The sequence below is a fragment of the Toxoplasma gondii genome, chromosome VIIa (assembly GCF_000006565.2).
Source record: "Toxoplasma gondii ME49 chromosome VIIa, whole genome shotgun sequence".
NCBI classification, from domain to species: Eukaryota; Apicomplexa; class Conoidasida; order Eucoccidiorida; family Sarcocystidae; genus Toxoplasma; species Toxoplasma gondii.
The window spans coordinates 2,208,068-2,232,645 of record NC_031474.1 but is presented as its reverse complement, the minus strand read 5'-3'; the positions used below and the strand labels follow the sequence as shown (position 1 = coordinate 2,232,645).

The 24,578-nt window shown below is 50.4% G+C and overlaps 3 protein-coding genes across 3 annotated transcripts; 2 read left to right on the top strand and 1 right to left on the bottom strand.

The window, feature by feature from the left end:
• Window positions 1–212: 212 nt before the first annotated feature.
• TGME49_203800 (hypothetical protein) lies at window positions 213–7,774 on the bottom strand. The gene is made up of 8 exons (XM_018779271.1): window positions 7,268–7,774; window positions 6,976–7,109; window positions 6,453–6,619; window positions 4,467–6,140; window positions 3,931–4,347; window positions 3,376–3,468; window positions 2,685–2,777; window positions 213–2,280 (listed from the first exon to the last, which is right to left on the bottom strand). Exons 1-8 carry the CDS (start codon window positions 7,560–7,562, stop codon window positions 744–746), a joined length of 4,410 nt encoding a protein of 1,469 aa, XP_018637337.1. The 5' UTR covers window positions 7,563–7,774; the 3' UTR covers window positions 213–743.
• Window positions 7,775–11,860: 4,086 nt separating this feature from the next.
• On the top strand, window positions 11,861–16,242 carry TGME49_203810 (kelch repeat-containing protein; the record flags this gene model as incomplete). Its single annotated transcript, XM_002367622.1, has 8 exons — window positions 11,861–12,747; window positions 13,267–13,333; window positions 13,714–13,887; window positions 14,164–14,376; window positions 14,677–14,779; window positions 15,167–15,252; window positions 15,515–15,744; window positions 16,060–16,242. The coding sequence occupies exons 1-8, from the start codon at window positions 12,208–12,210 to the stop codon at window positions 16,240–16,242; spliced, it is 1,596 nt and encodes a 531-aa protein (XP_002367663.1). The 5' UTR covers window positions 11,861–12,207.
• Window positions 16,243–22,168: 5,926 nt separating this feature from the next.
• Window positions 22,169–23,575, top strand: TGME49_203815 (hypothetical protein; the record flags this gene model as incomplete). The annotated part of the gene is made up of 2 exons (XM_018779272.1): window positions 22,169–22,367; window positions 23,433–23,575. The coding sequence occupies 2 exons, from the start codon at window positions 22,169–22,171 to the stop codon at window positions 23,573–23,575; spliced, it is 342 nt and encodes a 113-aa protein (XP_018637336.1).
• Between the last annotated feature and the right edge of the window lie 1,003 nt (window positions 23,576–24,578).

The window sequence follows — 24,578 nt, the reverse complement described above, 5'->3', positions numbered from 1 at the left end:
TGAAAACGGGACTCAAGAGCACGCCTGACCTGACAGTGACACAGGGGGCTCCCTTACCAATTACAGAACTTCTTCGAACGTGATATCCAGTGGGGCGGAGTCAGATAGCCAGTCATATACTTGACTAGCCAATTTCAACAAAGAACAGTGTACACTCCATTGTAGCGAGGTAACCATTGAATTGCTGTATTTCAAAATTGGCGCCAGATGACGTTTTGGTTTAGGTGCATTACACTCTGGGAAGCATCAGAGATCCGCTATTACTGACCTTTCCGCACAACATCGCAAGAAGAAACGGCTCATGCAGTGAGTCGTCTACTTTCCCATACACCACCCGAGATCCGGTTGTAGACGCTGGACCCAGAAACAAAAAGCGTGGCCTGCACAAGAGCCTATCGGCGTTTTGAAACAGGTCAGAATTCTTCGTTTTCGGTTTCAGTCATTTGCCCGAGGGGTACAGCGGGTATGCGAAATGGAATAAGAACATTCGCACAACACAACTCCGGAGTGTCTTCACCCACGAGTCCGCGGTCCCCCTAAAGTCGACGATACCCTCCTGTGGTGAGTATGTCCATAGTCCTCTTCGCGGAGACGTGTGTGCCACCACCTGGCGTCCGACATGTAACGGCAAATGCAATCGTCAGAGTGCGACCGATATCAACACGTTAGTATGCAAGCCTTCACGTCCAGGCGCTCTGTACTTGCATTCTTAATTCACCAAAAATGGAGCCGCGCTGACAGAGCTACGCAAAGTGCTGCTGCACGTTACTAGTAGCAAGCTCATCGCCGGGTCGTCGGGGAGGCAAATGGAGACAGTAAGATGTCTTCGTTGCGTTGAAGTCGAACTGATCCACATCAGAGTCCTCAGGAGGATATGATGCAGACCAAGGCATACTTGGATCAGCGCCACCTGAACTTCGCAACGTGCGCGACGGGCTCTCGTTTGCGAACCTACATTTAGCGTCCTCTTCAGCTCCCAGTGCAGGCAGAAGGATGTCACTCCTATCGAAGTCATACTGGCTCCACAATGCCGGTTGGCTCGCAGCGCGCCCGACACTGCCGTCGAAATCATTGGACAGATTGGAATTCCAGCGACACTGAATGTTCTCTGGTGGAGCAACTATTGGTCTCAGACTTGGGGAAAGAGGAAGCGCCGTGTAGCTCCGTGACTGGACGTGCCTCGTCGGACTCTCAAGCTCGTGACACCGCGCATGCAGCTGCGGCAAGCTTGCTGTCACTTCGGCCCGCACCCTGGTGTCTGGGATGTCGAACTTTGCCCCATTATCTTCAAGCTCGCTCGAGGCCTCACGCATCAGCCCTGCCAGCCCATCGAGTAGAAGTAAGGAAGCAGAGAGCAGAGACTGCGTTGCAGGGGATTCGTGATCAGTCGTGACGCTGTGGCCGGGCAACTCCTGCACTGTCCCGGAATTCCCGTCTGGTACGAAGATACGATCTGAACCTGCACAGTCACGATTTTGCGTCGACGCATACGACGAAAGGAAACCTGCTGAAGCCGACGCCCCCTTCTCCGGCACTTGCTTCGGAAGGTGAGGAGGAAATAGGCAAGGAGAGGAGGGACTCAGAAAGCGGGAAGACCGGGATAACACCGACAGCGGCTGAGCTGGCTCGTGCTCGTTCATGTCAGGCCCCAAGTGCTGCTGTTGCAGCTGAAGCAGCTGCATATGGAGAAGATCACCTGCTAGTGCCTCTTCGTATTTCGGGGCATCGGAAGCAAGACTTGCAGTTGGCATGTCCTCGCGCACCTGGTTGTCATACTGAAGCCTTGGGCGTGGGAGAGAAAGTCGTGGTAGCGTGGGAACATCCAGTCGACTGGGGCTCTCTCCACTGTATACGTGCCGCCCTTGTGCAGAATACCTATCAGGAAAAGGATGCCGACGGTCACCCGGGCTCAACCTGCGCCCCATGTCGCCACGGCTTTGCTGTCGTGTCTCTCTCAATCTTCTCAGTGCTTCGTTCACCTCGGAAATCGTGCTGCCGTCTTGTTGCGTGCCAGAGGATACCGACACCAATGACGGCAATGCAGGGTGGGAACTGCACAATTTAAAGCGTTGATCACCTAAGCCGCCGAGTCCTCGTTCCCGACCCTGGTAGAGTTGTTGTCGGTGAGGAGAACTTGCGTTATGATGCAACCCTGATGGCAGCGAGGGTGGACGACTTAACGAGAACGCGGTTATTTTTGTCGGACGCTGTCCCGGGGAACACGATGAAGGATCTGGCTGATACGCTGCATCATGAACAACGAGTTGGCGATCGCCGTGACTGCAGAGAACAACGCATACAATCGCATGCGCATCCGACAACTAATAGTGGAACGCATGATGATAGATGCACCTCCAGAATCAAATCAGTCGAGCTACCTGATAACACCCGCAAGCCCAGGTTGGGCCCCCTGCTATGCAAAAATGAAGGAGTCGGTTCATACTTCGGCTACAACCATCCACCGTGTCTTTTGCTCGTCGAGTGCCAGCTGATTTGTTACCAGTCCTGGGCACACCAAAATCTGACGCTGAGTGCAGGCATGCAGAGAAAACCGACTCCCTCCCTCCCGTGCTAACAAAGAGCTTTGACCAATCATAGAGCTTTAACACATGCCAATTAGGCCTTGGAGTGCGATAGAGAATGAAGCAGGCCAAGGCAACGGTATTCACTAGAGAATGACTTACCACCAGATGGAACAGATGTCGCCCAGCTCGCAAAGTAAAAGGTCTGACAGCTTGTAGTAGTGGAATGTCGACGGCGTTAGGGTGGCACCATACCTGGGTGATCAGAGGCAACGCAGCAGGCCACAGACGGCGAACCGCAGTCACGTAGCCTACCCCGTACATCGTATTTCAGACAGGAGCTTGCAAGACTATCAAGTTCACCTAAAGTAGAGCTTCCTCAGTTATGTAGTCCTCATGTCGTGGACACAGGCTCAACTTTTCAAACTGTTATTCTACTTCTGCCATTTCGAAATCAGGCCTATGGGAGAAGCCTGTCACGCCAGAAAGATCAAGACGTTTTAGATAACTCCACAAGTTCGCTAACATGACTGTATACAAGAACTAGAGCCACGGCACGACCACACAATCATCGTAAAATAATTCTCGTCCTCGAGAACAGTGGATGCCTGATCCACAGTGTCTGTCACACAACGTTCACTGCCATCATGAATGTGAGTCTGCAACTTCGGCATCACGCGAGGCTACCAACGGCACTAAGACACTGAACTTGCAGCGATGACAGTCGTCTGCCATCCAGACAGTAAAGTACCGCAAACACAGCAACGTTCAGCGAAGAAACAAAACGACGATATCTTAAGTGACAGGTTATCAATATCTCATGGGTCTGCCTCTTCTCAGAACTATCACGTACATGTCGACCAGTTTGCCACGTAGTTGAGAAAGTAAGACAGCGCGCTGGTTGCACGCAAGCACGTTGGTTATCAGACGCCGGAGCTCAGCCATTCTGCATAGGCAAAACACAGCGCACGCGAATCCACACATCATGCAGCATGAAAGACACATCTAGATGACTCCAGCTGACACTGGCTGACACACATTGACCTTGTGCACGTCCAATGAGGCGGGTGTGGTATTCGAGGCGTTCACGAACATGACCGCAGCGTCGTTCCTCTATCACGTCTATCTATGAATGCTGCCTCATCGTCTCATCACGACACAGTCCGGCCCTCCACAGCAGACCCTGATTGTTCAGCGTCCCGCCCCCTCGTTCTCTGGCCATGAGTGTGACGTGCACACTTCCTGACTAGTTCGCAGGCGGCCAGTTGGCGAACTGGTCATTGTGTGAATCGCGCTTCCACATGAACTTCCCAGTTCTTGCCAAGTCTCCGTAGGCGTAAACACAGACAATCGTTGCAATCTGAACTGCACGACGTTGCTGGTGTCTCCCAATAGCATCGCAGCTCACGTCTTTATTTTGGTGAGTCCTTTGGTTCGCGCCGAGCGGGTTTGGGATTCAGCTGAATCATCCTTGGCCCATGCATGTCCGTGATTGAATGGTGGCTGATTTCCGTGAATCTCCTCTCCGAGGCGCAAATACGGTGGCAGAGTCGAGCCTGCAAGATCGCTTTCCTCTCCACCCTCTAATCCTTCGATTCCCTGCGGAACTTCTCCTTGGAGCAGCAGCTCCAGGTAGGCAAGGGCTGCAGCGGCAATGGCTGCCACTGTGGCGTGCTGCGCAAGAGACTCTCCATTTGGACGGGGGTGAAGGGAAGTTGGTGAGAAACCAGAACCGCAGGGCTGAAGAAGACCTCCAACGTAGTGAAGGAAGGAACGGCTAACAGAAAGCTGAACTAAGTGGCAGAGGCAGCCGAGAGTGAATGACCTGCGCAAAACGGCCACGCAAACACACGTACGCACCAGGGGTTCCCCTTCTTGAGCCAAAAGATGACGTGCCTGTCCTCTGGAATCCGTGCGCTAGACACACATCTATAGGGTTCTCACCTGACACTGACAGGTCCATGCCGTTTTAGTGACAGAGCACATCCGTAGCGACCCCCTCCGAAGTGGTCTGGCGTGATGCCCTTAGCAAGGGCTGCTCGAACGCGGAGGGCAACAGCGCGTGCTAGTGGAAGAGCAGCAGCGGTTGCACTGGAAAGGTCCCGGCAGTTGGGTTGAGGTGCAGCGACGCTCCGCAGTCCCGCCACGGGAGTTTTGCTCATGGGGGAGGCAGGCGTAGAACAGGGGGAACTGAGAGAAGTTGGTGCCCGTTCAAGCTCTCCGCAGCCCGAACGCATCCCTACTGTATGGCGTTGACCGGCCCGGTCAACGTGGTGGACATTAAGAGATTCAAATGGCCTTGAGAGGTGCTCATCAAAGTGCTCTTTTGACCCTCCTTCCAGTGTGGCATCTGTCGACGTTTGAGTCACTTCGATTCTCCAGGTTTCTGACTTCTCAGTGCCAACAGGAAAAGTCGAAACCACAGGCGCCGTTGACGGTGTCTGCGCTGGCTTCGGTTTCATCCGCTGGATTGTTGGAGCTGCATTCCTTTCAGATTCAGTGTCTTCATGTTTCGGTACAGTTGCAACGCGTTTTGCTTCCACTTTCTGTTTGCCGGCTTCCAGTGATTCGTATTCGTTCTCTTTTTCACGATGAAAGCTGCTTGTACTGCTTCGGTTCGCGTCTCCGTGATGCTGACATGCAGATTCGACTTCGTCCGTCTGTGTCCAAGAATGGCACGCCTCCAACAAGACACTCTGGATTAGGACACTAATTCCTTGTTCCTGTCTGACCTGACGATCGGTTAAAAGGGGTAGTTTGGGCTTGATTTGACTTTCCGAGGGTCCAGCTGGTTCCTTGTCGAGTGTGGAACTCCGACTCTCTTCGACTTGTGAGCAAACCTCTTCCTGGCGGGCCTCGTGATTGACCAACATATCATTGAGAGGGTTACGTTTACCACCAACGGAAGGAAGCATATCAGAATATGGTGAGTACGATAGTGACTCAGAGCCTGTGACAAACCGGACAGTTTCGTCGGCAGCGACTGCCAAAGTTAAGAAGAATTTCGGCGACGAAGAAAATATTGCGGTGACTGGAGGCGCCAACTCTACATCCTGCTGCTTCTGGGACAACGGGGAGGAAGGTGGGGAACTGCAGAAACCCTCCGCAGGGGAATGGGTGGGAGTAGCGTCAGGCGTCCGCGTTGGAGAACCAGCTTGCATATCAGATTCGGCAGACAGAGGAGGCCTTGTGAGGCGTGCTTGTTGACATGCTTTCTCGAGATATGCACTGCGACTACCTATGGCCAGAGGTAAGGGTCGTGTCTGCTCTTCGAGAGCCTCTGTGGACAGCTTCGTAGCACCGTCAGACGCGGCCACGAAGCACTGGCCTTGATCCTGTTGCCTGGCCTGTCGCAACAATTTACGGAGCTTCCGGAACAAATTTGCCGTGAAAGGCACCATGGCTAAAGACGAAGTCGGAAGATTTTCGCAATGACTGGAGTCATCCACGTTGGAGGTTTCCTCGCTAGAATATGGAGGTAACACAATTTTAGGGTCGTTCAGTTCATGCAGAATGGTCGCAACCAGGGAGAGAACGGTCAGATACTGCTCAAGCTCTCTCCAAACAGGCTGCGGATAAGGGTCCTCTTCACTTTTTGGATCGATCCATCCCTCGAACCTGCGAGTCCACACCGGAAATCGAACAACCATCATTTCAGAAATGCAAACACAGATGAAAGGGAAACAGAAACTACATCCCGGCCCCGAAGTACACTGTGGAACGACACATCCCACTGGATGCTAGAGTCAGAAGTTGCCTATATATTATCTATCACTTTGACAGCAGATGTGACAAAGCTCACCGTTTAACGAAACTGCTGTTTGGGTCAACTGGAGAAACGTCACATCGCCTGCAACAATAATGGTGGAGCCTCCCTTCACAGTATCGACATTTTGCAGGAAATCGAGAGACAAAAGGTGAAAAACCTACCACGCTGGCTTTTCCTTGAGGTACACAACCATGCGCGAATGATTTGTCTTTTCCACAATGAAAGTATCTGTAAGAATGCGGAAGAAGTGTAAGGCATTCTTCGTGACCAGGGTGCTCGGTTCCAAGAGCTTGAGGCGTCTCACCACCTCACTCTGATACGGCCTAATCTGTATTTCGTTGCAAGCACAGAAACAAACGACAGATGGTCCGAAACGGCGACGTTCTGCTACAGAATTGAGGCACATGATACTAAGTACGACTTCACAATAAACACAGCTCGCCCACATGCGACAAGACAAGAAGCATTTGCCAGTGCATAAGGGCAACTTGAAGTTCGTAGTCTACTCGTCTACGCAGTTGACAAACGATCACGTCGAGGATTCTATGACGACACCACGGGTCGTTGCCCGACAGCCAGAACAGGAGATGAGCGACGGTTTGCAGTAAAGGGAGCGAACGTCTAAATGCGTAGCCCGAAACCGCGAACGGAATCAACTCTAACCCACCAAAGCGTGTTTCCTACTTGGTCCGCATATAACGACGTGACAGCTTGCTTTAGGAATCCGATGTCTTCTGGCTTGAGCAGCAGCGGATCTGGACCGTAGGAAGGATGAGCAGCACTATGACTGACGATCATCGTGGCTCTGGGGTTGGACGCTGCAAACATACCGTTAGAAGTCAGCAGACGTGTGACTGGGCATTTTTGTAACAGTCACACAAAACAGTTTTCGCTGATACATCTTTCATGGTGACCTAACTTTTGCATCAAGCACATGTCCAGGATTACCGGTCAGATCGCTTCAGTATTCCCTTACCGTCACTGATCGAGGGCATGTACGTGACACCGTCTGGACCGAGATACGGATGTTCCCAGTTTACACGTTTGTTCGTGGGAGTCGTGGCTTTTGATTCGTCGTCGCGCCTGCCATCGGATGAGTTTGCTCCTTCTGAGGTGGATGCCTCCACCGTCTGGGTGGAATAGTCTCTCGGGAGTCTGGCATCAGGATTGTTCCGGTTCGCCCACGAGAACCGATCCCGAGCATGATGGGCATTAACTAAATCCCCATCTGGGGGGGGACCACAGGACCTGGTGAGGCCCGCCATTTTCATGTTTGTCTTGTCTCTCCACGTATCCGCGTTGTTTCATGGAAGCCAGTGCAGCGAGTGGACCACGTCTCTTTGTAGAGGACGGTTATTTGGAATGGTTTCCTTGATGATGTAGTAACATACCTGTGGTAGGGACAATGCCAGGAATTCAATAATCGAGTATATGCCTTCTAACTATGTACAGTATCGACAAAACTCGAATGCAAAGCAAAACACGGTTGGTCCTTTACAGTATCGGTAGGAATTCAATTCCAGTCAGGCACAGGTTTAACGCGGCATGCTCGACCTCCAGATGAGACTGTATTGACTTAGAGCCTGAACGATCCTCCGCCGATAAAGCCACCGAAAAAGCAAACAAGAGCTCGATACCAGCAAGTATACACTTCGTGAAATCTCCAGTGCGCTAATCCTCCAGCGGCTGCCGAAAGTGATCCCGAAACACCGACAGAGGAATATGCGAGCGTGACCGATAATAGTTGTCGGGATACGCATGAGGATGCTTGCCATGTTTTGGCACTCTTGATCTTCAAAATGGAAAAAATCAGCCTGTCAACGCATCACACTTGTACATCGTTCTTCAGGTCACAATTGGCTACGGCCGCGGTGTACAGGGAATAGTGGATTGCACCCAGAAGAAGCGGTTCAGACACTCAATGTCTTGTGTAATCCACGTGGAACCAGAGCGAATATTTTTGGCCTCAACTCGCTTTTTTAGAGTCAAAGAGACACTCTCATCGCAGATGCTTTGTAGGGGATACTCCGAACACACAAATACTTTTGTTGAAACACGAGAGACTCAGTAAAGCGATACGGTTGCACGTCTCGGCTGCGCGGTGATGTGCACCGTCGCCCATCCCCGTTGAGAGAACGGTCCTAAGTCGGAAAGGACTGAACAACGATGATGCTGTAACGCTGGGGGTAACAGTCTACCAGCTAAATCGTATCGTAATGCCGGCAGCTCCGTTGTTCTTCAGCGTACCGCGGATGCCCCTTCGACGAGCTGAGGTCCCAAAACTCTACAGAATTTGACTCCTCTGCACGAGCTCGCAGCACGTCTTGCCGGATGTTGCAGCGATGAAAGCCTCACTTCGCAATGGCTTATTCCGATTTTGCCTTGGTCTACAGCAACTTGTCTTTATCGTGTGTCTCTACAGGGAAGCCCCCTGGGTCCAGAAAGGGACCGGATACTCTGGCGGTCGACGAACTCCAACAGCTTGAAGAGGCACGACAAACACGGACGTCTTCAATGGAAAATCGCTAGGATTTTCCTGTCGTTGGAACGGAACTTTTCCTGAAGGCCGAAGCAAGGTTCGTTCACCTCGCCGTGGTACCTCGCCTTTTCACGTCAAAACAAAGGGAAGCTGACAGCGAACTTTCAGCGAATATAGTGAGAATGAAGGGGGTCATGCCAACGTAACAGAGAGTTTCCCGAGGGGCTGAATGCAGAGTGAGGTGGAATATCATCTCGGGTTGATCAAAGCCATGAACGTCGACGGATCTTTGATAGGTAGAGTGCGATACCTACATGCTCATGAGCCACGAAAGGGTGCTGCTGAAGCCCGTAAGATGGCCACGCACTGAAACGGCATCAGAGGGCAAGCTAGATGGTCTCCTGTAACTCAAAAAAACGAATGAGTGGAGCCTCCTGACGCAACTCGGTCAGGCATGGGGATTTCATTAGAACCCGTCGACAAGCCTCCAGGCACACAGAAAACGATTGGCCCGGTCGAGTGCTGGGGTATTGGAAAGAACCCGTACAGAAAAAAAAACGAGAAAGAACACGTCTGCATCCAAGATGCATTGATAGTACTATTTGTACGACACCATCACAGGAATTGTGTCATTTACTTGTTCCTTCAAACAACGGCGCTGCGCCTGTGATTTCCGGTCGCCATCGGAGTTGACCCCGGGCAATCGACCGTGCAGGAGAGCCAGGGCCCCGATCCGGGTATGAGTGTCGTGGGGGGACGGATTTCCATAAAGTGTCAGCTCAGACTATTCGGTGTTCCCAAGCACATGTCACGGCAGTAAACGTGAAACTGGTTTTGTGGGATTGACTAGTTGAAAAGTGCATTCTTTGTGGCCTGCCTCTAGCCGCGTAGGGCCCTATCTTGCCAGACAGAACCCTTCGTATTGGTTTCGCTCTTCGCGTGGTAACACGGTCGAATTCGCGCCCTCCTGGCTACTCATGTCGGCGGCGGGTAGGCGCGTACGAGGGCGCTCTGTGGATCCGCTGCGCGATGTGGAAGACAAACGCGGCTGTCCCTCGCATGATCGAGCTAGGCATAGTGGCGGCTCCGTGGCACTTTTTAGATCATTCACGTGTATGCCCTTCACCTAGGCTAACTAGTCGCTGCGGCATACTCAGATTGGTCAGTTCACTTTCACTGAATGCTCACGAGTCAAACCTGGTAGAAGCTTGCAGCCTCGCTCAGGCTCAGAGGAGACTTCGGCCTGGTTCCACTCGAGGGGTGTCACATGACGCTGCTGTGCTGTCCGCGCTTTGTACATGCGCGGCGGGCGGCTGGTCACCCCAAGGGAAACAGAAAGAAATCACAGCTCAGTGTTCTTCCAGGAAGGGTTGGTGAGCTTGTTAGGACTCTTGCCTTGAGAAAATCAATGCAAATGATCACTTCCTTGCTCGCACACGCAGGCAGGAATCCCGAGTTTCGGCATTTAAACGAAGAGAGCGTCACAGCGCGCACTCAGCAACGAGCAACGGCGTGATTCACAGTGCGTGGGTGAGCACTTCAGCGAGCTCGTTGCCGGCTTCAGCCCTTCGCGCTTTGCGAGCGGCCTGACTGGGCGGGCGATATGTAAGTACGCCTGTTGAGTCTGTTTGTTGCGGCCACGCTTTTTTTTCGTAGTCTCGGGCTGCCGACAGCTAAGGAGGTGAACATGCAGTATGTGCCGCTCCTTAGTTTCCATTTAAGTAGCACAGGGTGTAGACGGTTGCTCCGGCGGTGCAAGGTGGGCAACAGGGAAAGTGTTCCGCCGTTGATAAACCAACGATTTCACGAGTGGAAATGCTTTTTTGGCCTGGTACAGGTACACTCTGTTTATGTCCTCGTTCTGCTGGATCTGGGATGCTGTTCCAGATTCGCGAGCCTGTGGTGTGCCCTCTTCTTGAATTTTATGTAGCTGTTTGTCCAGCAGCTCCCACGCCGCAGCACAGCGGGACCTTCCTGTCTAGTCGTAGCAAACTTATTTTCTCCGATGGCTTTCACTACTGCTTGTTGCGCGTTAGTTTTTCATTGCTGCTCTTGCTCCCCGCTGTAATTTTTTGTGCGTGTTTATCGAGTCCTCCCTCCATCCACCACGTGCCATTTTGACACTTCGTTGCCGGACGAGGCATCGTGCCTTCGCTGCCAGTTCAAAGTCTCACGATCGTATCAGTCCTCATCGTCTGCGGAAACAAAAATTACTGGCTTCTCCAAACTCACGGCGTCGGAATTGCCGTCGCCGTCCACTGGAAAAGCAGATGCTGGCTTTTTATGTTTTCGACATAGCGCGTGTGAGAGTTGTGGTGCATGTGTGCCCGACTGCAACGGTTTCACAGTGCCTTCGTTGCGTCGTCGAAGATCTGTTTTACACACGTCAGCGGTCAGAGATCAGAGTCGCTGCTTTCTCGGATTCAGTACATGTCTGCCAAATGACTTTTTTGAATCGTGTAGGGGGCCGGTTCCCTTTCTAAAGCGACTTTTTCTGGAGTTCCCGGGAGCGATCGAAACAGGGACATGCGGACAGTTGATTCATTAGTTAAGTTTGCCTTGCGGAAACTAGATTGTGGGAGTGGGGTCTCTATTTTGGCTTCAGATCGTCTGTCGCGCCCAGTTCTTGAGTTCAAAAGGCACCCTCTAGGTGCGCGTTGTTGTCATACCGGAAGCATGTTGTAGTTCCATTTTCAGCGTCGGTGCCCTTTCTGCTTGGTCCTGATTGCCTTGCCACGTTCCCTTTCTCCGGTTCAAGTCTGACGCCGTCGTAACCCTTGGCGGTTCCATTTTGGTGAGAACTGGCGACGGAACGTCTCATGTCTAAGCAGAGCAGTTTTGGATAACGCTCCTGTCCGCCGCACTGTCTGATTCACGCCGCTGCACTTCTGCTGGAAGTCGATGTGACAGGATGCTTTGTTTTGCCACATTCCACCAGCGTCTCGCGATATGGTTTGTTCGTCGGTCCCAGCGTACGTAGAAACACTTCCAAAGTTGTTTTCCTTAGTGCCACTGAACGTTTTTTGTGAATCTCTGTGTTTAACAAAACTCCAAGCGGAACTGCATCGGCGCTCATAAAACGTCTTCATCCTGATGAGTAGATCGTCGGAGTTGTTTCTCGTCCATAAAGGACACTTCCTTTTTTGAAGTCCTTTCTAGTCGGCTGCACTGCAAACTGGCATAATCTAGACATACTTACGAGGAGTGGCACGCATTCCGTGCAATTCTTGGTGCCGTTCGTGACTCTCGTTTTCTCGGCGTTCCCGCTGTGCTTACTGTGTACGCACTGCACTGCTGCTGAGGAAGTGAAAACGCTGTACTCGATGCATCGGTCGAGGCCGACATTCAAGCGGGACAAAGTAACGCTGGAAAGGAGGGAGTGTGTCTGAAATCCACAGGCTGACGTATCTCTAGGAGTTTCTAGTTCGACACGAAACATGGTAACAAAGGCCGGTTCTCCGTCGGAAGACGGACCCTCTAGAAAGTCGAACGCAGAAGGCTCGAAAATCACGGATGAGACGAATACTACATTGGCGGCAGGTGATGGGGACAGCGACGAGACATCTGGAGATGAGACGGCTGAGAGAGCGGCCCTTCGTGGAGGCACAGGAGGTGGTGCTCGAAAGCTTAGCCGAGTAGGGAAAGAGGTTCAACGCCGTACGAGTAAAATGATCAACACGATCAACACAAAATTCAAGCGGGAATATTCTCGTGGTTTGCAGATGCAGGGTATCGTCCCTGCAGCCGACGACATGGCAACTGCGGCAAATTCCACGAGCACAGGCTTCTTTTCTCCCCCTTCTTTTCAACTCACACAAATTATTCATGACTCCAGATGCTTCCTACCTCGAGTGGGACATGTATGCGTCGCTTCGGGCGGGGACATACTCATTTTTGGTGGAGTGGATCACAAACAAACGGTCACAAACGACTTTTTGCGATATGTGCCGGGACTAAATGTTTTTGAACCTATCAAGGTGAGCTCTTTGTTGTCCGCAGTTGCCATCGTGTTCCCATCTTTGGAGGCGAAGTGAAATAACATCTCCGGAGCGTTTTTACCCTGCAACGTACCGCCGTCATGGTTTTTTCGTAGCCGATTTTGAAGCGAAAAGCCCTGTATTTTCAAGCGGGAAGTTCTGGCAGATACGATTCCCTGGGATGTGTGTTAAAGGAGACCTGACGCATTAGAGGGAATACGCTCGGTTGGGTGGTCCGTTCGTGGCAAAATATACAGAGCTTCAGACTTGTTAGACACCGTTTCAGAACTTGAAACGAAAGTGACTGGGCAAAGGCTGTCTACAGGTGGGACACTACCTTTTTCCAAACCTTAGGTGACGATTTTCAGGTTTTTTTGGTGATTTTGAAGTGTCGTCCGTTTTGTGTAAAGTAGCCGTACGTTTCAGTGTCTCGCTCCAAATTTGCTCGTTGTTGTGCTGGAAACAAGCATCGGGGGTGATCGGCGTATTACACGTCCATCTGCTGTGTTTTCGCAACAGGCCCAAGGCGACATTCCATCTGCTCGATCGTTCTGTACGATTGTTCCCTGCGTGGCAAGTGGAACAAGTGGGTCAATCTTGTTAGTTCACTTTGTATATCAGATTGTTCGGTCTTTTGCTTGAGTGCATGTACGTCAAGTATCAGATTATGGCATCGGAGACTATTTACAAAGAAGTGTGGAGTGTGCTGCCCGCGTGACACCTGGCCGTATCTTTCGTCAAAAAACCCACCTTGGGCTTTCCGGGTTGGCTAGCTTGAGGGGTGTTCTGGTGAAGAAACAGGGACACACCACAGGCCGCTGCTCCTCAGTGATGCTGTCATTGTGCAATATCTCAGCAGAACTTTGAAGAAACAGCGTTGATCCGCTGAAGTGGCGCTGCTGCTATTACAAATCACATGAGCAGAGTCGACGCGACTCGGTCGTCCACGTGTGTGTTGTTCCTCAGACCGAGAGCAACTGATTCTCTTCGGAGGTTGCGATGATGGTGAACAGTTGTCCACGACTTACAAGTATGACCCACCAATGCGGACATGGACAGCTGTTCAGACTGAGCACAAACCGCCTGCACGACATGGTCACGTGGCCTTGGTCAACGACGGACGAGTGTATATTCATGGAGGTATACCATAGAAAATGGGGAAAATATTGCATGGGCCTAGCACCAGTTTTCATCGAAAGAGTAAAACTATATTTCTACAGCATCAAATAATATCTCGTGGAACTCGAAGAGCGCAATTGCAAGGATTGATGTTTCGGGGAGAGGGTGGATGGTAGCAGTTGATGTATTCGTGTCTCTATCTGATGAGCCAAAGCCATACGGACAGTGTCATATCATCGTCTTTGCATAGACACATTTATTCCAGACTCTTGGTCGTGTGTCTCTTACCTGTGTCAGGCTATGATGGCGACCGGGTGATGGACGATATGTGGCAGTTTGCTGGTGCAGATTGGACCCAGGTGCAGTATCGGTCTCCAAAAGGAGCTGCTCCCGGGACACAGCTTGCGGAGACGATAGCGATGCCGGCTAGGACAGGTCATTCAGCATGTATGTGGCTACACAGTCGACACAAAGTTCCATGCTTCTACTTCTTCGGCGGAGATGTGTCCGGTAAGAGACAAAATCAACATAGTCACAGAGACGCACGGGGCAGCCACAAGTAAACCCTCCAGCTGATTGTGGTTGCTTCTGGCGGTGTTGACGGCAATGATATCGGCTCGAGGAAGTTTCTGGCGTCGAGTGGCTCCTCTGCTGACGTACACGTACCTAAACTAGGATGTCGCATGGGTGGTGAACCCTGTCTATTTACACGTCTTCCTCCTGGAGTTCAGTTTCGTCCAGCATATCAGGGGTGCCGCTCATTCTATAACTTGCACTGCGTTTCTGCACTTTTGTGGGCGTAACACGCAGGCACTGGATCGGCAACAAATGATCTTTGGATTTTCACCTTATCTACCTGTCGATGGAACCAGATTGTTGACTATGCTGGCAGTGCTCCGCCACCGCGATTCAAGTAAGTGTTTAATGTCATAGGAGTGCCCCTTGGCAGAGGCCGCACCTTTGACTCGTCGCGCTTGCAAGGCAATCTCCGTGTCAATACAAGATGCCAACAGAAACTACATGTCATAGAAAGTATCTTCGTTGGACAGACCCTGTACCACTCGGTGGTGGAAATATGCGTTATTGGAGTACAGATTAACCTAAATCGCCTTCCCTACAGTATACATGTGACCAACTCGACGAGAAACTATGCATCTGCATTTTCCTCCACTTTACGAATCATGGAGTGACTTTCCTACACGTGTTTCTGGTGTTTCGTGTAGACACCAATGTCTAGAGCGACTTGCTAAGTGATACTTCTGAACGGTTATGCGGCTGTGCAGCTTGCGCCTTCCTTCAGGCACGGTTCTTGTATTTTCGACAACCATTGGATGCTGGTTTGCGGAGGCGTAAATCACGGCTGGTTTAGGGACTCCGTGCTCGGTGGTGAGGCTGTGCCGTTCTAAACGGGTAGCAATATCACGTTGCAGTGAGCGGGAAGCACCTGCATTCCGGCAAAGCGGAAAATGCTGTCGTGGCCGTTGATAACGGATAGGGCAGTTTGATGTAGAAGCTATACGCTCTGTGCCAACGTCCATCTATCAAAGCTTTTGGAGACTGAAACCCTGATTTTCATTATACGTCGCGGCATTCGACGACTTTGGTACTCTTACTATTTGTGCTACAATATTGTTGCCTTTTTTCTCAGACATGTACGCGTACGATATGCAGGCGAACTGCTGGTTCTCGATCAATGTCCAGTCTGTGCTGAGTCCGGCAAACGTGGAGCTGTCCAACCTGACCGTCATCCAGAGCACGAGGGCCATTTATTCATTTGGTGCTCGTGAAGAGGGTACAAACAGCTCGGTGGCAACCTGCGATGTTTTCCGGTTGTCCCCGTTGGTGACGTTTGTTAGCTTCAGCGCACTTCGACTCCAGGTAAACAATAGAATCGTGGATAGTGAGTCCCGAACACATTTATTCAGCGATTTGAAGATATTGGGAGATCCTCATTGTGAGGGACTAGCTACTGCGTGAGCTCTGAGAGGAGAGAGCTGTACAAAGTTCGTTTCCGTTGTTAACGTTTCTTGTTTGATTGGGTATCGGATGGGCGCGCTGATTCCGTGTGAGCCCTTGGGTATTGATAACGTACAAACCTTCTGCCTGTTTTGTCTGTGAATATCAGATTTCTTCTTGACTGTTTTCTCGGGGCACATCCTATTATTTTGCTCTGTTTGGCGTGATGTGTTACAGGTGGAAGCACTGGACGAGATTGTGAAACTGACTACCGAAACACAGTCCGCTGAAAAGGTCGCGAAACTCGCCCAGATGCAGAACGCAATCAGCAAGCTTACGGAAGAGATGACTGCTATACGGGAAGAGAATGAAAGCCTGAAAAAGCGCTTGTCAGAAGTAGAACGGTTGGTGCCGCGATAAGGGTCAGGCGCGAGCACAGAAACGGGAAACTGGGTGTTTATAATAAAAAAAAGACAAAAGAGATGGTCTTTTGCACATCTGCAGTGTGAGAAAACGAATGAATGAGAATGTGTACATGCAAGTAGCATCTAGTCGAAACAAGTGGCGCATGGTCGTCAAGGAGAAGCAGCTCAGAGGGCAGACGGAAGCAGCGCGTCATTCCCATACAGTAGCTCCACCGCGTGGCAACGTTGTAATTTAACAGGGCTGGTGACGTGCACGATACATTTTAGAATTCATTCGGATACAAATGTGTAGTCCGTGGTATGATGGCGAACAACGTCAGCACCTCTGAATGACGTTTCTGGCGGGCGTGTAGAGAACTTCGATGGCCAGTGTCACATTTCAGTTCGTCTAACTGCAGTGCACTTTTGCCTGGAAATGCGTAAATTATGTGTGTACACAGTGACAACACGCTGTAACGACTGTACTGTCGCCCAAAGGGTGAACGGTTCTTAAGGAGTTGCTTTGGCTTGTGCTTTGTTTTCAACCGCAGCTACCCTGTCACCCTAGTGGGTGTATATTCGTTTATTCGTGCGTTGCTGCAGTTATGTGGCCAGCAAGTCAAACAACTGCGTAGGAACAAAAACCCTCCAGGGACAAACAGAGTTGCAGGTTCATTGATTGCCACTGGGAGGACAGTGTCCTAAACTGCCCGTGCTTATTCGTGTGAAGGGATGCATCAGACCGCTGTGGTAACATCTGAGGAAGGGGTAGAAACAAATTGCTTGTGTAGTCTTTTTAAGAGGCAACCTCTCGTGTTGGTTGATTAGATGCAGTGAACGCGGCAACGCAAAAGAAAGATGAAGTTAAAAAAATGCAGGTAGCGGGTGTAGATCGGGTGACACACAAAATCAAAAATAACATTAACAGCTAAGTGATAGTGTTGAACTTCGGGTCAGATTAAATGCCCAAGGCAGAGCGGTGGAATGTATATCCAGGGTATTGTACGCCTTTTAGTAAGAGTAGCCTCTTCGTCCAAATATATTTCATGAAGATCCCAAACTTCGCATGCGTGGTGGACAATTGGGCGCTACAGGAAGTGTAGCTGTAGTTTATATCTGATTGGTATTGCGTCCTTGCTCAGCTATATTGTGGCTGTCAGTAATGGGAGAACCATTCCCTGATTATGCAGGGCTATCGTCTAAAAGATGCAGTCAACCTACCCTTCTGTATCCCGTCCTTACTGGCGGAGACCGGTGACTAGTCTGGTAGAAAGCGATACATCTTCACATACGGTGAAATAATTAAAACTAATCTGTTGTCTAAAGCACCAAGTTTCAATATCGCTGACGGAAGCCGGCGACTCGTTGGAGGCAGTGGACTGCGGTGCAAAGTATTTGCGATGGTGCGTCAGGGGGAAGTGCCGACCCCGCGCTGTCTCATGCTTGGCACAGTTCCAAATACGTGTAACTGCGGCTAGTTTTTTTGTTGATAAATAGCCTGCAAGATGCTTACCTGAGTATTCCTGCACATACAGGTACAGGGCCGCAACTGCCCTTCACGGAGCACTCCTCCTGCAAATGCTTCCAGCCGTCCACACTACGTAGCCTCTGAGCAGCGCAGGGGATGATCTTACTCGGGGTAAAGCATTCTGGCAGTGATTCACCTGTTTCTAGCTTCTACAAGAGCGGGTGTGCTTACCGTGGAGTCACGGAGCTTTGCGGCGCTAGAAGATGCTCGTGAATATGCAATCTGAAGACTTGATCATGGTCAAACGGTGCGATATTTTACACGAAGCGATACAGCCAGCAACACTTAATGAATCGTTTTGTGATACGCCCCCTGTTCAGTCGCTTGGTCGATGCAAACGGACACGTCGATGACATGGTGATCAGGTTCAAAAAGGAATGGAAGTTAACACGTCTCCCCGCCTCTCTTAATGTTCAAAAGAGAAATTGCCTTCACACCATCACGGAGCGACCGTGAATATACCGATGTTGCAATGACAAAACTGGTTCTTTACCTGATGTCTCATAACGTAGAACGCAACAGCACTTTGCGAAAGAACAATTCTGTCGTCCGGCGCTCGCATCCTGCTGCGGGCGTCACGGCTGGAAACATGCTGTCAATATAACAATAGATAGCCAACTTTGGGGACATATTTTTTGCTCCACCTTACATTTACTAGAGAAAACCACGACGACAGCTAACAAAAGGAGTCGTCCCTAGCGAAAACGCAGTACTCAGGCTGTTCCGTGCCCGTCGCAGCGTCGCAAGACAACCAAGAAACCCTGCAGGTATAGATAACACGCTTGAAGACTATATGTCTATGACACTCAGTTCGAGTAATATACTTTCTACCGTGTTTTGGCTTGATGGAACTATCACCACCTAGCCAATACCAATCAACCGGTTCGCTCGCCGGGGATTGCGTCAGAGAATATTGAGAGTTTCACTCCTCGGAATGTATCAGATACTGCATGTCCACTCATTACTCCCTTGTTACAGCACACGATTCAGTTTGGAACGATAGTTCATGGTCATGGTGAGTTCGATCGAGTGCCACTAGGTCACACTCATAGTCGTGCAACAGCAAGGAACTAATACTGAACTAAACGGGAGTACCTCACCAGCTGCAAGAAGCTACTGGTCTTTTTTCACCGACGATTGACAATGAGGGGCCGAGTGGGTCGATGCCTCCGAATTAACAAGTGCGCGCCTGCGTGACATGAACGGGTGAAACCCTGCTTTGAAAGCATCGCACACCAAGCATGAACGCATGGCTACTAGCAACAGTTGTTACAGCAACGGTTGAGGCAACCGCACAGCCCTGATGGCCTCACTCAGATTCAAACGATCGGTCGTCTTCCGTATCTGGCGGCCCTCTGAAAACGAATACAGAGCATATAATACCCATGATACCAGAGGTAGTTGTGGGTGTGTACTCTGAACGCTAAGTCTCTGGTCGAGTCGAAATACCCCCGAGACGAGCGCTAAAGAAATGGCCACTCTGACTGACGTGAGACCCCACTCTGTTTAGCGACGCGAACCCCGGACCCACTAAGATTTCCACAAAATACTTTTTCCTGTCTGTCCCCCCCTGTTTGAACTCCCTTTTACACAACGGTGTGTAAAACAATTAAAACTGATTCAATACCGTTAAACGAGTTCCGTCCGTTTTGTGCAACCCCATCGCTTCCGACGTGGGCAAAGTGACAGCACCTTATCCTGATTGTTTTCAATATCACTCGTCGAAACAGTTGCACGCTTGTTCCCTCTTACCAGTTTCCACGTGATTCGTGTCGCATTGGGCACCCCCAAATTGCGGCAATGCTGAGGGGGCGAGCTAAACTTTTGGTTGTGAACACGTCACGCCGGGGGGAACCTGAGGTGGCTGTTTGTGGAGTGAATGTCAAAATAGAATAACGGTAATGCGCCCATCAAGTGTCATGTCTTTGATTCCCTTTGCTTGTGGTCACTGCATGTGGATATCCCCTGGGACGAAGCAGGGAACTTTCCATGTTTTCACGAGACGTGGTGCGTCCGGAAGATGTTTCCGGGGTGAGGTTAAAACACAACTTTCACTTCGACACATTATTGACTTCTGCAACTGTTCACATCCTATCCACTGATTAATATTTCGTATTCGCGGCATCAACGTGGGACCGTGTCACCAGATGTATGCCTCGATCTGTTTATGAACTCTCTACAAGAAGCCGTGTTTCTGTTAGTGACTGCTTTCTCCTCGAAGATTCCTCTGATTTTGTAACGTGGTGCGGAAAATGGTGCCAGGGCTTATTCTTTGCCTCGTGGCGATAACTGTCATTCCACGAGCGGCGTTGATTTGTATCGGGGCGTCTGTTAGGGAATTAGAGGAAGAGCAAGCTTCAGGTAAAACGTCGCCATATGGCGTTGTAGAGGATAATGGTGGTGGTCATCCTAGCAAAGGAGTAAAAGGAAGAGGCCTGCAACTGCCTAGGGCTGCACGAGAGGCTGGACTGTCCTGGTTTGGTATATATTACGGTCTTCAAATGGCGTTACATTTATCAGGGGCATGGGGTGCGCAAAGATGGGGCAACCAATCGTCTCTAGAGTACAGGAGACTCTTAGGGTCGGCTGTATCTCTTGCGATGACCTGCATGGGCTCCATTTACTTCGCCCTTCTGTTGCACGACGTGTACCTTGGAGAGGGTCGAGAACAAGTGCTTAAGATAAGACAGCAGACTCGGAAGAAGATGAAACGAGGGAAGAAGAAGAGGCGCACAAAGAAGGCTCATGGGACCGAATAAGAAGAACGACCTGTGTCGTTCACGCAGGTGGCTGCGCCTTAGCAAAGCCGAGTGTACATTGAACTTGTACGCGTGTAACGGTGCGATGCAGCCTGCTTTTTTAACAGATATTGATTGATACAAATTAGTGCCAGATGTGGGCACAGTTGCTTTCTCGTTTCCCCCCGTACACACGCAACTGCAGGGGGCGATTTATTGCCCAGTGGAGGTAGTAGCCGGGGGACTGCGTCGTCTTTAGGGGTTACAGAACAGTTCAAGTTAATGTTACATCGTTTGTGACAGATTCCAGTGCCCGACTTTGATCTTGTGTGCTGTGACTGTGGCTGCCGCCCGGCGCAGCTGAGAGGGATAAGTCTGGTGTATCGTGGCCGTGTTCAGAATTGTAGACTAAAACGCGTGGAGAACCGGACACCAGTGAGGAGTCGCGGCATTCTCAGACAGGCAAAGGTTGCCGTGCAAATCACTGTGGATGTTTCTCAGGCCATGTAGGCGCCTTGCTACACACCTCAGAAAGTGAACAGGCAACAGCCCGACTATTTGAGTGTTTGCGCGGGTCTCCGAGCAACGCGTGCTTCCCGTGTTGACGGAACGTTATCTCGGACGTTCTGTTACGAAACGCTGGTCTCGCACGGTGCCAGGTGGCGAACGAATCGCTGTTCGACCAATAGTGGAATGCGTTATCGCTTCAACAGAATTGGACATAGTATTTCTATCTGACAATCGTTGATGTTCGGTGCTATGTGGAACTAGCACCCGACAGTGCACCGCGACATTTTCTTGCTGTGGCCATACAAAGAGTGCACGTCGAAGCACCCACTGCTACTGTATTTTCCGCAGCGGGAACTTGCCGCAGGTATACTTGCACAACTCGTCTGAGGCGGTGAAGGGGTTAGGGAAACTGACAGATTGTCAACATTCGTGTGGTCTCCCAAAAACGTTTGGCAAATATGAGGAAGTCTGTTAATGGTACAGGATGCAACTCATTCACCATATTTGATGCAGTCAATTCTTCAGTGCAAGGATTTGGCAAATGTCCACAGCTGGTCACGTGATACATTCGTGGAGTGCTCAAGAGGACGAACATATGACGCGTCGAATTCTACTGGGACAGTCAAATCACGATATTTCACGGGGGTCATTATCTTTTGTTGCTTGCGCTATTAGCCAGTGTTAACAATACGGTTGAGTACCCTGGTGGCATGAGCAATAGTGCGGAAAAATCGCCTCCACCACGACACGATACGCGATTTTACTGACATCCGATGCCAGTCACCTCACTTGCAACCGGAAGTCGTTTAAGGCGCCGGCGAGGTGGACAGGCGAACTCGGCGCAAGAATCGAGCATTCATCGCCATGCGTTGGTAAACTGTGGCTTTTTGCGCACGAGCTGCAGACGGGCACCTCTGTATCAGGAAGTGCCAACAGCGTCGCAACACGACAGGCCCTTGTGTAGTAGACCTCAAACGCCAGACGCGTGTGGTGCCCTCTCCGTCTTTTCTTCAAGAAGAACTGATTCAGTCGCTCAACTGATGTTGCACTCGTCACATTCTTTCAGAGGAGGTTGTTGTGTCCTATTTTCACACCGAGTGCGATGGCTAGCAACGGCCCACGCCCCGAGGTCTACACTTGGCAGATAGATCATCATAGTCGTCTATATGGACACGTGGCTCTGGTATATGGTGTCTGTCATCGTTGTGCACCGAAAAATCCGCGCACCAGCAGCTTTATTTTGCTTTGGTAATAGCAAGAGCGATGTATCAAGAAGTGTTTGTTGGATAATCAGTTACGAGTTACTTTTATCTGGCATCCACAGCATTCATACAGATGGTTATCTGTGGCCCATGATCGCGCAAAGTAAGGACCCGTGATACGCATTGTTGTTTACATTGACACTGGAGTTATACCATGATGGTGCTCCACACCGGCTCGTTTGATTCTGGTGTAAGAACGATATCGGACTGAGAAAACAACGACTTGACCACAACAACTGCTCCCTTTAACTTGCATGTAAAGAAACAAACTGCGGGAGTCTCTTTCGTACCTGCGTGTCTGTCTCAAGCAGGATACAAATTTATTGATACTGCGGGAGCTCTACAAATCCTTGCTATGGAATTGTAAAGTAACACGTGCCCAAAAGAAGGAAATTAGCCTTGAGCACAGGGGGAATTACACCGTAAAAAAACAGAAGCAAAAACAGTGACAAACGGATCTGCGTCACCTCCACGTAGTACACTGTGACTGAAGGACTACCGTCCTGGGAAGCTCCTCTGCTACATGTTTCTTTCTCCCGTTCTGCGCCGCATCAAGCTGCAGAGACCCCGGGACGTTTCCCCCTAGTATATAGACTGCGTGTTATATGCTCCGTCTCAGTTGCAACCGAAGCAGAAGGACATTACATTTTTCACGCGCTTCTCCTAGAAATTGTCGGCTCAGAAACCTTGGGGACCGCACCTCTTCGGGGATGAATCCTTCTGTACTCTTTTAACCGCTGGTAAAGCAGTTGTCCAGCCGCTCCCTCCCGTGGATGTGGCAGATCCGGCTTGAATCCGCAACTGAAGAAACGGGACATCATAAGGAGTTTCTTTCAATGATTGAATTTAGAAGAATCTCTTTCCCAGTACATCCTTTTCACCAACACCAACTAACGAGTTGTCAACCCAGTCAGTCGCATGCTTGACCCTGTTTGCCTGTTTTGGGACCTCGCTCATGTGTGTCAGATGAAAACGCCTCAGAGGCAATTCAGGGACCATATAGACGACACCTGATACTACTTCATAGGCCAAACGTGCTTCATGGCAATTTGTACTGTTGTTGGCTTCGGTGTGTGTGAAAAGCAAGTGCTTCCTTGAGTCACCCTATACCTATAGTGGCCAACCGACAGGAAACCCTCATTGACTGCGGCCTGCCTATGTCATTCAGAAAGTGCCAACAACTTCTGGCCAAGCAATCCGCCAACAGCCCTTGACAGCCGAGCCATCAACTCCCGATCCCGACGTCCGACCTACACTCTTGTTGCTCCTTCACGAAAGACAAGGGACTTCTTCGAACGACCACATAAGTAGAGCAAAAGCGACTTTGATACCTACAGTATTTACCCAACCAGGGTCAGGGTGTGGATCTGAAAGAAAGGACGGGCAAACAAACTCGAAAAAAACACGCTTACGTTGTAATCACTCGTTTGTCGTAGCCGCGAGACACGTATTTCCGTAAAAACCGTGATTTCACAGCCTGGCCTATTAGCAAGGTGAAACATTTTTTTGTGTAAATGAGTCAATGATGTTTGACACAATCTGCTTGTCTAATGATTAAGCCACTCTGCAGCACTCTAGAATTCCAGGGGATCACATCAGCGTTCGTGCTGGTGAAGCCAGGCTGTTTCCAGTTCGCGGCGTAGTCGAGGGACCCATGTCTCAGGTGTGTGCTTACTAGCTTCAAGTGCGTGCAGCCGTTCCCCTTTTTCCTTTATCCTACATACCTGTCACTAAGATAACTATCTGTAGAAAAGTGTCAGTAAAACTGCGTAACGAAGACTTGAGCATCGACTACGAAGTGCACAATATCAGCATATGCTCCTCGTGTCACCCTATGGAGCGGTTTATCGGTGGACCGACCACTGCACTCTGCTCTCTGCATCACAGTTTCCATACCTTTGGAGGGAGTGGAACAATCGAAATTCAGGCACCGGACACTGAACAAACTTCCATATCGTCAACGCCGTTGCGTACCGCTTTCAGATCTCTAAAGCGGGCCCGACACGACTGTTCCTTATCTTCTCGAAGTGAGCTCCCTTGGCGGATGGGTTTTGCAACTCTGCTTTGACCGTCTGTTCCAAAAACAATTGTTTCTCCGTCAAACTACTTGCGCACCCCAACAGTAATGATGCTATTTCTTTTGGGGTATCACCACAATGGGGTAGCTGGTGACTGGGGTGCCTGTGCCTCAAAGGACGACTAAGAAGGGACGACTTGGTTTTGACCGGGTCTCCGTCCGTTCTGACGCAACAGAAAGATCTCTTTCTGTAGCATCACATAGACAAATGTTCTCGAACCACTGCGCCTCCGCTAC

Bases quoted from the DNA above. Each gene is read 5' to 3' on its own strand.
- TGME49_203800 (XM_018779271.1), bottom strand. From the start codon at position 7,562: ATGAAAATGGCGGGCCTCACCAGGTCCTGTGGTCCCCCCCCAGATGGG. The intron at 7,110-7,267 runs GTAAGGGAATAC...GTATGTTTGCAG, and splicing joins CATGCCCTCGATCAGTGACG to CGTCCAACCCCAGAGCCACG. The intron at 3,469-3,930 runs GTGAGCTGCGAT...TTGCCTATGCAG, and splicing joins GGACTCACCAAAATAAAGAC to AATGGCTGAGCTCCGGCGTC.